This window comes from Colobus angolensis, unplaced genomic scaffold (assembly GCF_000951035.1).
Source record: "Colobus angolensis palliatus isolate OR3802 unplaced genomic scaffold, Cang.pa_1.0 Scaffold66, whole genome shotgun sequence".
Classification (NCBI taxonomy): domain Eukaryota; kingdom Metazoa; phylum Chordata; class Mammalia; order Primates; family Cercopithecidae; genus Colobus; species Colobus angolensis.
Genome location: NW_012120265.1, coordinates 365,780 through 380,651, shown reverse-complemented (window position 1 = coordinate 380,651; position 14,872 = coordinate 365,780). Strand labels below are relative to the sequence as shown.

At 48.4% G+C, this 14,872-nt stretch overlaps 1 protein-coding gene across 2 annotated transcripts in view; it reads left to right on the top strand.

Moving 5' to 3' along the window:
- The window catches only part of SLC35E1 (solute carrier family 35, member E1), an 18,899-nt gene extending 4,303 nt beyond the window's left edge, over window positions 1-14,596 (top strand). For both annotated transcript variants that reach the window (XM_011925726.1, XM_011925725.1), the window contains 3 exons: window positions 967-1,092; window positions 9,099-9,344; window positions 10,580-14,596. In XM_011925726.1, the coding sequence (XP_011781116.1) occupies window positions 967-1,092; window positions 9,099-9,344; window positions 10,580-10,810 (603 nt within the window). In that variant the 3' untranslated portion in view covers window positions 10,811-14,596. The remainder of the gene's footprint in view (window positions 1-966; window positions 1,093-9,098; window positions 9,345-10,579) is intronic.
- Window positions 14,597-14,872: the final 276 nt, after the last annotated feature.

The following is a 14,872-nucleotide window of genomic DNA, read 5'->3' as shown; positions in this document are numbered from 1 at the left end:
CCACTGCACTCCAACCAGGGCAAGAGTGAGTCTCCGTCTCAAAAAAAAAAAAAAAAAAAATTCTGTTATAAAGTTAATGTGCTCAATAAGAAAAAAATAGAGAAAAGCTCTTTTACTGAGACCAGGGCTCACTGTCGCCCAGGCTGGAGTGCAGTGGCACGATCATAGCGTACTGCAGCCTCAGTCTTTGAGGCTCAAGTGATCCTCACACCTCAGCCTTGCAAAGCACTGGGATTACAGGCATTAGCCACCAGGCCTAGCTGAAAAGTTCAATTTAAAACAAAATTTCAAAACTTGTTGAAGCCTAGTGCAGTAGCTCACATCTATAATCCCAGCACTTTGGGAGGCCAAGGCAGGAGGATCACTTGAGGCCAGGAGTGTGAGACCAGCTGGGGCAATAGAAATAGAGTGAGACCCTGTCTCAAAAAAAAAAAAAAAATTATTAACTCCTGTGATAATCACACACTTTTCAGGTACCATGGTTAATGCAGTTACCCTATTGGAAATACCAGTTATTTCCAACTTTTCGTTGTAATGTAGATACAATCATGTGTGTGATGTTTTCCTGTCTCAGTTATTTCATTATGATAGGCTTACAGTTCTCAGGTTAGAGGGTATGAAACGTTTATCACTCTTAATATAGTTTGTCTGGTCGTATTCTAGAAAGGTTATACCAATTTTGCTTCAAACCAGTGGAATTTCAGAGTGCCTACTTCACTTCGTCCTCACCAGCACTGACTGTTACTGTTTCATTTTTGTTTTCTTTTCTCAGTCGTTTATGCATGGAACATGGTGCTTGTTTCAGGCCTGTGCTGTGTATGTCCTCACAAATGCACTTGCAGGTTTGGTGTTCAAGCTCAGATGTCGGGGTTAATGTCCAGCCACTGTGCTTGGGGCCTGAGTCACTGGAGCCCTTTTTGCCACTCATAGTTTTAATCACCCTCTAAAGAGGCTTTCCCTTTCCAGGTCTTGCGAGATTCACGGATCCACCATCTCCGGCTGCTCAACATCCTGGGCTGCCACGCCGTCTTCTTTATGATCCCCACCTGGGTTCTGGTGGACCTCTCGGCTTTCCTGGTCAGCAGCGACTTGGTGAGTTGGACAGCACCAAGAACACGCCGTTTTCTTGGCTAGTTCCAAAATAGGTGCTTTGCTGAGGAGCTGTAGCTGCATGTTAACATTGGGGTGTTTTTTGGGCACCTGACAGCCAGCCTTTCAGCAGTCAGCCCTCTGTAATGACTCACAGTGGCGGTGCACACCGTCGAGGAAGTGGGTTTCCGTGCGTTTCCTTCTCTGGTGTGCTTGATCCCAGGTGCTGATAGCTGCTGTGTGGGCGCCAGTAGCATCAAGGAAGAGAAGGTGACTCTTTCATGTCCTGACAGTATGGTCCAGAGAGCACACTGACTTTTTATTTTTCCTCATTTTTTAATTTAAATGTTTATTTTTTAGAGACAGAACCTTGCTCTGTTGCCAGGACTGGAGTGCAGTGGTACAATCATGACTCACTGCAGCCTTGACCTCAACCCAGGGCTCAAGCAATCCTCCCACCTCAGCCTCCTGAGTAACTGGGACTACAGGCGAGTACCACCATGCCTGGCTCATTTTTCTACTGTTTTTGGAGAGACAGGGTCTCACTTTGTTGCCCAGTTTGGTCCTGAACTCCTGGCGTTAAGAGATCTGCCTTGGCCTGCCAAAGTGCTGGGAGTACAGGTGTAAGCCACTGTGCTTTGCTAGCCCTGGAACTTTGAAAACTGTGCAGTGACCAAAAAAAAAGTCGAGCACGGTGGCTCACGCCTGTAATCCCAGCACTTTGGGAGGCCAAAGCAGGCAGATCATGAGGTCAGGAGTTTGAAACCAGCCTGGCCAATGTGGTGACACCCCATCTCTACCAAAAATACAAAAATTAGCCGGGCATGGTGGCTCGCGCCTGTAGTCCCAGCTACTCGGGAGGCTGAGGCAGAAGAATCGCTAGAACCTAGGATGTGGCAGTTACAGTGAGCTGAGATGGTGCCACTGCACTCCAGCCTGGGTGACAGAGCGAGACTCCGTCTCAAAAAATAAATAAATAAATAAATAAGAAAGAGAAAAGAAAATTGTGCGCTGCCTGGGTGTGGTGGCTCGCCTATAATCCCAGCACTTTGGGAGGCCAAGGTGTGTGAATCACTTGAGGTCAGGAGTTCGAGACCAGCCTGACCAATATGGTGAAAACCCGTCTCTACTAAAAATACAACATTAGCCAGGCATGGTGGTGCACACCTGTAATCCCAGCCACTTGGGAGGCTGAGGTGGGAGAATTGCTTGAACCCAGGAGGCAGAGGTTGCAACTGCAATTGCACCACTACAATCCAGCCTGGGCAACAAGAGTGAAACTCCATCTCAAAAAAAGAAAAAGAAAGAAAGAAAGAATAGAAAAGAAAAGATAAAAGGGAAAGGAAAAAGAAAAGAAGACAAGACAGGACAGGACAGGACAACTGTGTGCAGCTCAGTTCCTCCCTCTATTTCCATTTACTCCACGTCGAATCTTTCTGCCACCTGCAGGGTCTGCCTTCAGAGCATGTGTTATAAATGAATGCAGGTGCCTGTGGTGAGGAAGAGGCCAGTGTGATTCTTCCAGACTCGAGTTACAAAGAAAAAGCAAATATTTATTGAGGTCTTAATGTGGTCTAGCTGGATTTGTGACATTTCTTATCTTTAATCCTTGGCTCCACCTGCTGAAGTAGTGGATATTACCTCTATTTTCCCAGTCAGTAAACCATGGCTCACTTTTCTCACTTTCCTGTCACATTGATGAGCTGCATTTCCTCTGTGAAGAGCTTCCCATCTGCCAGGACTAGTTTGTTACCTTGAAGTATGGTACGAGAAAGGCAGTTTCCTTTTGATGGCTGATTTTCAGGATAGAGAGTTGGAGCTTACTCCAAATGTTGACCAGAGTTGAGGGTTTGTTTGGGGGTAGGGAAGGGGTTCTCTTTTTTCCCCCAGCATCATTGTGAACTTTATGTGTTTGTCAGCTGCATGAATTACTTGTTTTCCTAGTCAAATTGTCCTGTCTTGGCCAGGCGCAGTGGCTGAAGCCTGTAATCCCAGCACTTTGGGAGGCCGAGGTGGGCAGATCACTTGAGGTCAGGAGTTCAAGACCAGCCTGGCCAACCAACCTGGTGAAACCCCATCTCTACAGAAAATACAAAAATTAGCCAGGCATGGTGGCGCCTGCCTGTAATCCCAGCTACTCAGGAAGCTGAGGCAGGAGAATCGCTTGAACCTGGGAGGCGGAGGTTGCGGTGAGCCGAGATTGCATTACCATACTCCAGCCTGGGCGACAGAGCAAGGCTCCATCTTAAAAAAAAAAAAAAGAAGAAGAAGAAAATGAAAAAAAAATGTCCTGTCTTAGCCATTGGAGCCCTTCTGATTGGTTCCCTGCCCTTATAGCCCTGTGGGTGAGCGTTTCGCCCAGCGGGATGCCCGCCTTCACCTTGTGTACTTCCCGTTCCAGAGCTGCAGTCAGCCCCTCCTTCAGGACTCCAGGTGCCATTAGTGGGGAGTGGTGTTTAAAGACACAATCCAGGCGCTATGGGTGCTTTTTGCTGCTGGGTCGTCATTGTTAAGCCTTTGCTGTGAAAAATTAGGAAGTACATACCTAGGGCAGCAGCAAAGAGTTCCTAGCAGTTAGTTTCACTTTCAGTTGAATAGTCCAGATCTTTGCCGTTTTGAATTTCGTATTTAGTTCTTGTTGCTGGTATGCTTGGTTCCTCTCCTCGTTTTCTTAGTTGCTTATTCTACCCCAGTTATTCACTGATGTTATTCTACTGTACACTCACTCATATAATCGCTTCAGAGTGAACATTTCCATGGCACAATTGGAACTAGAGTGCTGAGAGAAGGTTAGTATTTCTTTGCAGGCCGGGTGCAGTGGCTCACACCTGGAATCCCAGCACTGTCGGAGACCGAGGTGGGTGGATCCCTTGAGGCCAGGAGTTCAAAACCAGCCTGGCCAACATGGGGAAACCCCATCTCTAGAAAAAATATAAAAATTAGCCAGCATGGTGGCGTACACCTATAATCCTAGCTACTAGATAGGCGGAGGTTGCAGTGAGCCGAGATCACAACACTGCGCTCCAACCTGGGGGACACAGCGAGACTGTGTCTCATAAAAATGAAAAACATGAAGAAGTCTGGCCATGATTCCTGTCCCCTCCACCCTGTCCCCTCCCCGACCATGGATAACATTTCTTAGGCTCCTGGTTCACCTGTTCCATATTTTTGCAAATACAAGCAAATTTGCATGTATAATCACCCAATCACCCTCTGTCCTTCTTACACACAGAGTAGCTTTTTATTTTATTATTTTATTTTATTTTATTTTTTGAGCCAGAGTTTCGCTCGCAATGGTGTGATCTCAGCTCACTGCAGCCTCCGCCTCCTGGATTCAAACAATTCTCCTGCCTCAGCCTCCCGAGCAGCTGGGACTACAGACACCCACTACCGTGCCCAGCTAATTTTTTTTGTATTTTTAGTAGAAACGGGGTTTCACCATTTTGGCCAGGCTAGTCTCGAACTCCTGACGTTAGGTGATCCACCCGCTTCGGCCTCCCAAAGTACTGGAATTACAGGCGTGAGCGACCATGCCCAGCCCAAAAAGTAGCTTTTTAAATATACAAGGCAGGCACAGTGCCTCACACCTGTAATCCCAGTATTTTGGAAGGCAGAGGCAGGCAGATTGCTTTAGCCTCAGGAGTTTGAGACCAGCCTGGGCAACATGGCAAAACCCCATCTCTGTAAAACAGAACTAAAAATTAACCCGGCATGGTGGCACATGCCTGTAGTCCCAGCTACTTGGGAGCCTGAGATGGGAAGATCACTTGAGCCCAGGAAGGTCAAAGCTGCAGTGAGCCATGATTGAGCCACTGCACCCCAGCCAGCATGACAGAGCCAGGCCCTGTCTCAAAAATAAATATTAATAGACAGTCATCTGTCCATATCTCTGGGTTCTACACTCGTGGATTCAACCAACTGCGAATTGAGAGTATATGGTAGAAAAACAATTAAAATACTATAATAAAGAATAATACGTATTTTTAAATAATACAGCATAACAATTATTTGTATAGCATTTGCATTAGGTATTATAAATAATCTAGCGATGATTTCAAGTAAATGGGAGGATGTGCATGGATTACATGCAAATACTAAACTATTCATAAAAGGGACTTGAACATCTATAGATGTTTGGATCCACAGGGGTACCTAGAACCAGTCCTCCGTGGATACTGAAGGGGAGCTGAACTCTTCTGCACCTTGTTTATTTCATTTCATTGTCCTGGAGAGCTCTTCATAACGACACAGAAGGCCTTTCTTATTTCTTGTAGGGCTGTGTAATATTGTCAGTGGGTTTCCCGCCGGTTCCTCTGCTGTTCTGTGTTACAGCTCAATAGGGTATGTATGTGTCCACACATGGACAGGAACATATAGGGTTTTGCTGTGGTCTTTTGTCTTTGCTTTTCTTGCACTTAGGACATTTTGTGTTGTTATTGTTGTTCTAGTGATTATCTTTTTTTGTTGTTGTAATACGTTAAGTAACCTTTTTTTTAGTTGAGGCTATGTATGTTATGTTTGGTGGTGTTTTGTTTTGTTTTGTTTTTGTAGAGACAGGATCTCCCACTGTTGCCCAGGTTGGTCTTGAACTCCTGGCCTCAAGCCTTCCTCCTGCCTTGGCCTGTCAAAGTGCTGGGATTACACCTGTGAGCCACCACACCTGGCCTATATGTTTTGTAACATGAGCATGACTTTGTGTATTTTAATAGCAGCCCTAGGCACACACCATATTCACTAATGTTGCAGTCTGAAGATGGGGTTCCCACATGTCTGGGTTCCCTCTTTGTCTTGCATGTTCCACGTAGACTACACAGACGGCAAGTTAGTTAGCGTCGTCGCAGTCCCGTGCTCCAGAACAGGCGGGAGGAGGATGAGATGGGAGAATGTCAGCTGGTATCTGCTGCTCTCCAGTCTACCAAGAATCAAAGGCTGGAGTGGGCAGTTCCCAGAGATGCCTGGCCCCGTTGCCAAATGGCTTGGCAAAAGACAGGCGGGGATTCCTAGACTCTGGAGCAGGCGGCCTGGTTTCAAAACTTGGACAGAATGCACAAAACAGCTACTTGAGAACCAAGAAGTAAATGGTAGCCGCAGATGGCTGCGGGAAAGGACCAGAATTCAAAGTGCCTTGGAGCCAGCGGTGAGTTCATCATTCTTGTTCCTCCTGCGTCTTCAGCCTGGATATGCGACGGCTCAGAAGGTAGATGCAGGCCCTGAATGAGAACAGAGATGTTCTCTGCTTGGAGTTTGGAGAGCGGGAAAGGAGACTCCTAACCCTCAGAGAGAATGGAGGAAATTGCCTGTTAGGCTTTTTCCTTTTTTTTTTGAGATGGAGTTACCCAGGCTGGAGTGCAGTGGCGCGATCGCAGCTCGCTGCAACCTCTGCCTCCAGGGTTCAAGAGATTGTCCTGCTCCAGCCTCCCATATAGCTGGGATTACAGGCACGTGCCATCATGCCCAGCTAATTTTTTTTTGTATTTTTTAGTAGAGACGAGGTTTCACCGGGTTAGCCAGGATGGTCTTGATCTTCTGACCTCGTGATCCGCCCGTCTCGGCCTCCCAAAGTGCTGGGATTACAGGCTTGAGCCACCGTGCCCGGCCGACCCAGACTTTTATAATATGCTAAATGCCCGGGATTCCAGCCAAAATTACATACTTTATGAAGAACCAGGAAATTCCAGGTGGTTGGGAAAAGACAACACGGGCCAACAGTGCAATGACACAGATGTTGGGATTATCAGACAAAGTCTTTAAAGCAGTGATTATCCCAGCTGCTCAGGAGGCGGAGACAGGAGAATCACTTGAACCCGGAGGCAGAGATTGCAGTGAGCTGAGATTGCACCATTGCACTCCAGCCAGGGTGACAAGAGCAAATCTCCATCTCAAAAACAAAAAGAGAGAAGAAACTTTAGTACATGGAATGTTACATACAGTAGAATATTACTTAGCAGTGAAAAGGTGCCAACTCCTGTCCCTCACAACCTGGATGAACGGCAGATACGCTACACTGAGTGAAAGCAGCCTGTCTCCAAAGGTTCCGAGCCATGTGATTCTAGTTCTGTGACAATGTCCCAAGGACACACGGATCATGACAGAAAACATGGTTGCCAGGTTTAGGAGGAGGGGGTTAGGACAAAAGAGAAGCCCCCTAGGAGTGTCCTAATCCCCAATGGTCCTGGTGGTTCCATGAATTGATGCATTTGTTAAAATGCCTGGAATTGTGCGCCGTGTGGACAAATCAGTCCATTTTATTATGTATCTTTTTTTGTTTTAAGCCAGATTGGTTGGGTTCCCTTCCCGGAAGATAGATACCTATGCAAGCAGGAAGAAAATAGCTTGGAAGTCCTAACCCAATCACCTTAGGGAGCGACCCTGGGAGAACAGGCTGGCCCAACATGGAGGCATCCCGTTGTGCTCGTATATATTACAGGGGCTATTCCTCCAGTGAGGTTGCCTGCAGAAGCTGCAGGGTGTATGGCACAGGTCAATGGACTTGCATTTGGGAGTTCGAGTCTTGACTTGGTTGACATTGAGCTGGTCGCCTAAACATGTCTTCCTTGCGTTTGAGAGGACCATGTGATCCTTCACTCTTGGAGTGCAGTGGGGATGGAGTCAGGCAGACATCCTGCAGCTCCAGCAGGGCCGCCAGTCAGTCGCCCTGGGCTGAGCCAGCTCTATCCTACTGTGGCCAAGGTCAGCGTGGCCTGGAAATTGGCCTACAGGGCGGTGCCTACCTGATTCTCACCTGTCTGCCTGTCCTAGGACCAGCCTAGATTCTTTGGGGAGTTCCATGACCCTGATGTCTGCTAGTTGTGATTTCTTGATTTCTGGATCCCTTATTCAGAATGGCCTCATTTTGTTCAGGGTCAGATGGTAAAGTTTTGTGGGATTTTTTTGAGACAGTGTCTTACACTGTTGCCTAGGCTGGAGTGCTGTGGCACCATCGTATTTCACTGCAATCTTGAACTCCTGGGCTCAAACGATCCTCCCACTTCAGCCTCCCAAGTAGCTGGGACTACAGGTGTGCACCATCGTGCCTGGCTAATTTTTTATTTTTTTGTAGAGACAGGGTCTCACTGTGTTGCCCAGGCTGCCCTCAAATGATTTTTCTTCCTTAGCCTCCCAGAGTGCTAGGATTACAGGCATGAGCCATCACGCCCAACCTAAACTGTTTTTTGTTTGTTTGTTTTTTGAGATGGAGTTTCACTCATGTTGTCCAAGCCGGAGTGCAATGGTGCAATCTCAGCTCACTGGACCTTCCACCTCCCAGGTTTAAGGGATTCTCCTGCCGCAGCCTCCCGAGTAGCTGGGATTAACAGGCATGCGCCACCACACCCGACTAATTTTGTATTTTTAGTAGAGACACAGTTTTACCATGTTGGTCAGTCTGGTCTCGACCTTCTGACCTCAGGTGATCCACTCACGTTGGCCTCCCAAAGTGCTGGGATTACAGACGTGAGCCATTGCACCTGGCCTCAACTGCTGATGATAACATCACCTCTTGTTTTGTTTAGCTTGAGATTCTTGTAAAGCACCTCCAAGGCTTTGATTCTGTTTCATCCTCACGGCAATAGGTGCAGACCCGTGGCTTTCATATTACTGGGTACTTCGCAGGCTCAGGGCCACCTTACCAGGACCTCCCACCCTGTAGAATGCAGTGTGGCCAACAAGCAGACCCCTGCTTTGCTAAACCCAGAGTTCCTGGCTGTTCACTGCCAGGGAAGGCTTTGGCTTACGTCTTGCTTGGTACCCTTTGGGGACCTGGCTTCACCTGTTTCCTTGGCAGGAGATGGCGGGTGATATCCCGTGCTGTGAGGTGTCATGAGGTGCTGAGGTCATGGACCTAAAGCACCTAGTGTCTCTTGGTGACATGCCTGGGCCGGCTGCCTGTGGACCATGAGGCTCCAGACGAGCCCCTCCGCATCCCTTCCCCTAACCCTGCCAGGTAGATACAGGGAGGCAGGGTCACCGCCGCCCACTGAAGTGCTGTCTTTGCCTTGCGGTCTCTGCAGACCTACGTCTACCAGTGGCCCTGGACACTCCTGCTCCTGGCTGTCAGCGGCTTCTGTAACTTTGCCCAGAATGTCATCGCCTTCAGCATCCTCAACCTCGTCAGCCCCCTGAGCTACTCGGTAGCCAATGCCACCAAGAGAATCATGGTCATCACGGTGTCCCTGATCATGCTTCGCAACCCAGTCACCAGCACCAACGTCCTGGGCATGATGACCGCCATCCTGGGGGTCTTCCTCTATAACAAGGTGAGAGTTGGGGAAGGCTGGGCAGGGAAGGAAGCCGGCCCCTCAGCACCCAGGAAGTCAGAAAAGGAAGGGCCTCCCAGGCACTGGAGGCTGGGGCTATAGGTCGAAGCTTTGCCACTGACTGGTTTATGATCTTGGTGTAGCCCCATCCCACCCTGGCTTCCTTTTTCCTGCATAGGCAACCTCAGGTCTTCAAATCACTCTGGCTGTGTCTCAGCTGGGGATTTCCCTCCCTCCTCTCAAAGGCTCTGTTTAGTGCAGTGTTAAGTACATGGGATGGCAAACAGACAACAGAGAGGGCTTGCCTCCCTGTTTTTTGTTTGTTTGTTTGTTTGTTTGTTTTTGAGATGGAATCTTGCTCTGTTACCCAGACTGGATTGCAGTGGCGCTCCATCCCAGCTTACTGCAACCTCCACCTCCGGGGTTCAAGCAATTCTCCTGCCTCAGCCTCCTGAGTAGGTGGGACTACAGGCGCCTGCCACCACACCCGTCTAATTTTTGTGTTTTTAGTAGAGATGGGGTTTCACCATGTTGGCCAGGCCAGTCTCCAACTCCTCACCTCAGGTGATCCACCCGCCTTGGCCTCCCAAAGTGTTGGGATTACAGGCGTGAGCCACCGCGCCTGGCCTCTTCATTTGTTTCTTAACACATGTAGATATGGGGTCTCTCTCTTTTGCCCAGTCTGGTCTCCAACTCCTGGTCTCAAGTGATCCTCCCGCCTGGGCCTCCCAAAGCACTGGGATTATAGGCATGAGCCACCACGCCTGGCCAAGGACTTACCTCGTGAGTCTGTCCACGCACTGTGGTCTGGTCCATTCATGTCTGCTTTCCTTGCTCAAGCCCTGTGACTTATGCCGGCCCCGGAGGTTAACTGACTTTTTTTTTTGAGATGGCGTCTTGTTCTGTCTCCCAGGCTGGAGTGCAGTGGTATGATCCCAGCTCACTGCAATCTCCTCCACCTGGGTTCAAACAATTCTTGTGCCTCAGAACTCCTGAATAGCTGGGACTACAGCATGCGCCACCACACCTGGTTAATTTTTTGTATTTTTAGTAGAGACGGGGTTTTGCCATGTTGCTCAGGCTGGTCTCAAACTCCTGAGCTCAGGTGATCCTCCTGCCTCGGCCTCCCAAAGTGCTGAGATTACAGGTGTGAGCCACCACGGCCAGCTATTTGATTGACTGTGAATTATGAGCTCTTCCTTATGTCCTGTTTCACTGCTCTCTTTCTGGCACAGACCAAGTACGATGCAAACCAGCAAGCCAGGAAGCACCTCCTCCCCGTCACCACAGCAGACCTGAGCAGCAAGGAGCGTCACCGGAGCCCACTGGAGAAGCCCCACAACGGCCTCCTCTTCCCCCAGCACGGGGACTATCAGTATGGCCGCAACAACATCTTAACAGACCACTTCCAGTACAGCCGGCAGAGCTACCCAAACTCATACAGTTTGAACCGCTATGATGTGTAGAGTCCAGAGGACAGGATCAGACTGTTCTGTGATTCCTTCCCCGGCTCCCACAGCAGTATCAGAAACTTCTGACAATCAGTGAATGTACAACCCAGCCGAGGGGACAGTGCATAAGTCTCCATCAGAAGACCTGGGGTTCCTGGCCCCGCGTGAGCCACAGGAGGATCCGTTGCCTGCAATGCAGACGGCCGTGAGCTCTGGGCAAACCTAAACAGAGACCGGTGTCTCATGCTCTTTCTTTCTGGAGTCTGTCATCTGAGGGCCATGTCCCTGCAGAGACCTTGGCCACGTTGGACCTTTCCATGTGGAATTATTCCCCAAGCAGTGTAGCTCAGAGCACTTGTGTCTGCACTCCAGATTAACATTCAGGACCCTGTGTGAAAAGCTGGGGTCACTGTGGCTGTAGACCATGAGCTGGCAGTGGGGGTGTCCAGGGCGGTGCTTGAGAACGTCAGACTGGCTACTTTAATTCCCTGGCGCAGATAGGCATAGGACCAACAGGGTCACCAAGCAGACGGGGAGCCTGCGAGAATCATTCAGAACGTCCCCAGCTACAGAGATGGATCCAGTTTCCTGGTCATCCCTTTAGCAGTTTGCAAGTTCCTGGCAAATGTTCCAAAGCAAAAAGCGATTGCAGTTAGCATCCAGTTCCTGCAGCCTGGTGCTCTGCCCTGCACGTCAGGGTCGGCATCCACCCAGATCCAGATGGAAGAGAAACTGCTCTCTCTCCTCTGCCTCTTCTTCCCTCGACAGAGCAGGGTGCTTCTCTTGGGGTGGTGAGAAGGATCTTCGAGAAATCATGTTTAGTATTTCAAGCTCTGTTTCTGTGGCACTTGTCTTTTGAGAGAGTCTTCACCTCTTCTGTGATGACTTGGTAGGTTGTTTGGTAGAGAGATCTTGATTTTCTGAGGCTCTTGCATTTTTCTAGGGAATATTTTGTAGTTGTGTGTGTGTGTTTTTGCCTTGCTCCCCATTGTGGGATGCATCAGGACTGGCTTATGGATCGAAAACCGTTTTGTTTCTAAAAGTTTAAAAACAAAGTTCCCTGGCCAGGCGCGGTGGCTCACATCTATAATCCCAGCACTTTAGGAGGCCAAGATGGGCAGATCACGAGGTCAGGAGATCGAGACCAGCCTGGCCAACATAGTGAAACCCCCGTCTCTACTAAAAATACAAAAATTAGCCGGGCGTGGTGTTGTGCATCTGTAGTCCCAGCTACTCGGGCTGCTGAGGCAGGCGAATCGCTTGAACCCAGAAGGCGGAGGTTGTGGTGAGCCGAGACTGCGCTCCAGCCTGGGTAACAGCGAGACTCCGTCTCAAAAAAAAAAAAGAAAAAAAATTCCCACTGGTGATGCCTGTGTGACACATTTTGATATTTAGTAGGAAATAATGTGTTTCGAAGCTTCAGGAGAAGCTTCAAAATTGCTGAAAACAGAATGAATCATGAACATTATCTCAATATTAATAGACAAGACCACAGTGTTTTGGTTCCCTGACCTGTTTTTGTGTTTATGTTAGGATCTGAATCATGTTCTGGGTAAGGGGATGAGGAGCTAACACTGCACTAAGATTTGGTTTGCCAAATCAGATTCTTTGGTCAAGAGTCAGTTTGGGGCCAGATGCAGTGGCTCCCGCCTGTAATCTCAGCACTTTGGGAGGCTGAGGTCGGCGGATCACTAGAGTTTGAGACCAGCCTGGCCAACGTGGTGAAACCCCGTCTCTACTAAAAATACAAAAATTAGCCAGGCATTATGGCACCCACCTATAAGGCCAGCTACTTGGGAGCCTGAGGCAGGAGAATCACTTGAGCCCAGGAGGTGGAGGTTTCAGTGAGCTGAGATCACACCACAGCACTCCAGCCTTGGTGACAGAGTGAGACTCTGTCTCAAAAACAAAAAATAATCAGTTTGGGTCTTGGCAGAAATCAACATAAGGAAGATGACAAGACCCCAGTAGGTAACCCTGAGTGCTCAGGTCCGAGCTGTGGTCTCTGTCTTTTACGGCTTCATGCAAGGACCGTGCCCTCATGGAGGGGACCACGGCTTGGCCTGTGTGGGGTCTTAGGTGATGGCTGCCTTCTTTCTTCTTCACACCCAGCTTCTTGGTGGCACTTGAGGGGAGAGAGCAGCAAATGAGAGGTTCACCTTTTATCTCCCAGCGAGTGAAGTGTTTCCCCGTTCAGAGAGGAAGTAACATCGCTTATGCTTGACTCCTGTTCTTTTTGTTGTTTTTCTTTCATTTGGAATTCTGTATTTAAGATGTTGTGTCAGCTGACACATGAGACACTCCTGGACCACCCTGCTTGGTGGTGAGTTTCCGCACCACCGGCCTCAGAAGTGTCCCTCTTCCTTCGTCTCTTGTTCGCTTGCTTTGTAAATACTTTGGTCCCAAAGCTGAGACAATTGCTGTGTAAGATATGAAGGCTGTTATTTGTCAGAAGAACTTGCCGCGTGCCTTCACCGAAGGCAGTCAAGTCTGCAGTTGGATTTTTCTCACTGGTGAATGACAAGAAACAGGGATCATTTTGCACTGCAGAGAGATATTACGGGAGTTGTCTATGTGATTATAGTACCTGAATCTTTGAACATGTCATTGAACTCCAAAATTAATTTGACCTCCATTCAGGCTTCATGAAATCTCTGATGTTGCTGAAATTTGTATATTATTTTCCTTTTCCGATGCAAGATCTGCTGGTGAGGGGAAATGACTGTTTGGTTTTATTATGGTTTATAAATTAATAAATGGGCTATTTAATTCTGTATATAAATTTACAGCAAGTACGTACACTGGAATGAATGAGGCAATCACATTACACCAAATCAGATCAAAAGACAAATATTTCTGAGACTTGAAGGTCCACTTTCCCTGCCGCACCCCCCACCTCCCCACCAAGATGGATTCTTGCTCTGTTGCCCAGGCTGGAGTGCAGTGGCACAATCTCAACTCACTACAACCTCCATCCCCCGGGTTGAAGTGATTCTCGTGAAGTGAAGCCTCCCGTGTAGCTGGGATTACAGGCATGCACCACCACACCTGGCTAATTTTTTGCATTTTTAGGAGGGACAGCGTTTCACTGTGTTAGAAACAGGCTGGTCTCGAACTCCTGGCCTCAAATGATCTGCCCGCCTTGGCCTCCCAAAGTGCTAGGATGACAGGCATGAGCCACCGTGCCCAGCCAGACTGACATTGACCTCTGGAAGGCCGGTTTCCCAGCCAGTGCCCGCACCACATGCCCCACTCCCATGCTTTCATCTGCAGGCCTGCCTTCCTGTCAGCCTCCTCGCTGCTGGGCTCTGCGGTAGGGAATTTCCTTTACCCATCCAAGGCATGGTCTGGCTGGTAACACTGACTCCAACCCAGCTCCTTCATTTTATAGGAGGCATTTCTGAATCATGTTTGTTTACTATGGCGAGACTCACAGGAGAATTTTTAACCACCTTATTTTAAGTCATTCATTCTAGGAACAGTCAAGCCCCAATCACAAAGGGGTCAAGCCAGATCCGTTCAAGTGAGGAAACACTTCCAGTTTCTGAATTTTGCTGTGTATTTGTCCTACGTCACCCAACAGACCCTTTGCTATAGGTGGGACATTACCAGACCCCAATACCTTAAGGTCTCACAGCCTGAAGGACACAGAACATTAAGTTATTAAAAGACCTGAAAATATTATAATTTTTTTTTCCAATTGTCACCTGTTTTCAAGACTTAAATGCTATAGACTTTTCTTCGGGAATGACGTGTATATTCATCACTGGCATTTACCAAAAATAAATGGTTTCCAGGGAATCAAAATTGGTCCCGATTTGTCAGCAAGGGTCTCTTTTTGAGTGACCCTGTCTTTAGTGTGCCCAGCAACAAAAGGTGGAAGGAGGAGCAAGAGCAAGCCAAGTTGGCTGTCACGTCTGGACTTACTGCAACCTTTGTTTTTTCTTCTGAGCCAAAAATAAGGACATGCGATTTGTGAATCGATTAGATGATACAATGAAAATAGGAGCACAGCTAAATTAATGACGTGACTTTATTGAACAGAATAACATGGGAAGTCCAGGAACGTTGGGGCAG